Source organism: Hyaena hyaena, unplaced genomic scaffold (assembly GCF_003009895.1).
Source record: "Hyaena hyaena isolate Hyena2069 unplaced genomic scaffold, ASM300989v1 scaffold_871, whole genome shotgun sequence".
Taxonomy (NCBI): Eukaryota; Metazoa; Chordata; class Mammalia; order Carnivora; family Hyaenidae; genus Hyaena; species Hyaena hyaena.
In genome coordinates, this window is record NW_024081500.1 from 696,226 (window position 1) to 696,882 (window position 657).

At 47.0% G+C, this 657-nt stretch overlaps 1 protein-coding gene across 1 annotated transcript; it reads right to left on the reverse strand.

Moving 5' to 3' along the window:
* Position 1: 1 nt before the first annotated feature.
* Positions 2-657, reverse strand: LOC120222359 (high mobility group protein B1; the record flags this gene model as incomplete). The annotated part of the gene is made up of 1 exon (XM_039220158.1): positions 2-657. A coding segment is annotated over exon 1 (567 nt), but the record flags the coding sequence as incomplete, so codon positions are not given.

The window sequence follows — 657 nt, forward strand, 5'->3', positions numbered from 1 at the left end:
CCTCCTCCTCTTCCTTCTTTTTCTTGCTTTTTTCAGCCTTGACGACTCCCTTTTTTGCTGCATCAGGCTTTCCTTTAGCTCGGTATGCAGCAATATCCTTTTCGTATTTTTCCTTCAGCTTCGCAGCTTTCTTTTCGTAAGGCTGCTTGTCGTCAGCAGCGGTGTTATTCCACATCTCTCCCAGCTTCTTTGCAACATCCCCGATGGACAGGCCAGGGTGCTCTCCTTTGATTTTTGGGCGATACTCGGAACAAAACAAGAAAAAGGCCGAAGGAGGCCTCTTGGGTGCATTGGGATCCTTGAACTTCTTTTTTGTTTCCCCTTTAGGGGGGATATAAGTTTTCATTTCTCTTTCATAACGAGCCTTGTCCGATTTTGCCATGTCTTCAAACTTTCCTTTCTCTTTAGCAGACATGGTCTTCCACCTCTCTGAGCACTTCTTAGAAAACTCTGAGAAGTTAACTGAAGCATCCGGGTGCTTCTTCTTGTGTTCCTCTCGGCAAGTTTGGACGAAGAATGCATATGATGACATTTTGCCTCTCGGCTTCTTAGGATCTCCTTTGCCCATGTTTGATTATTTTCCTCAGCGAGGCACAGAGTCGCCCAGTGCCCGTCTGGCTCTCACTTGCCCCTGCGCTGTCTCTATGGAGCTCAATG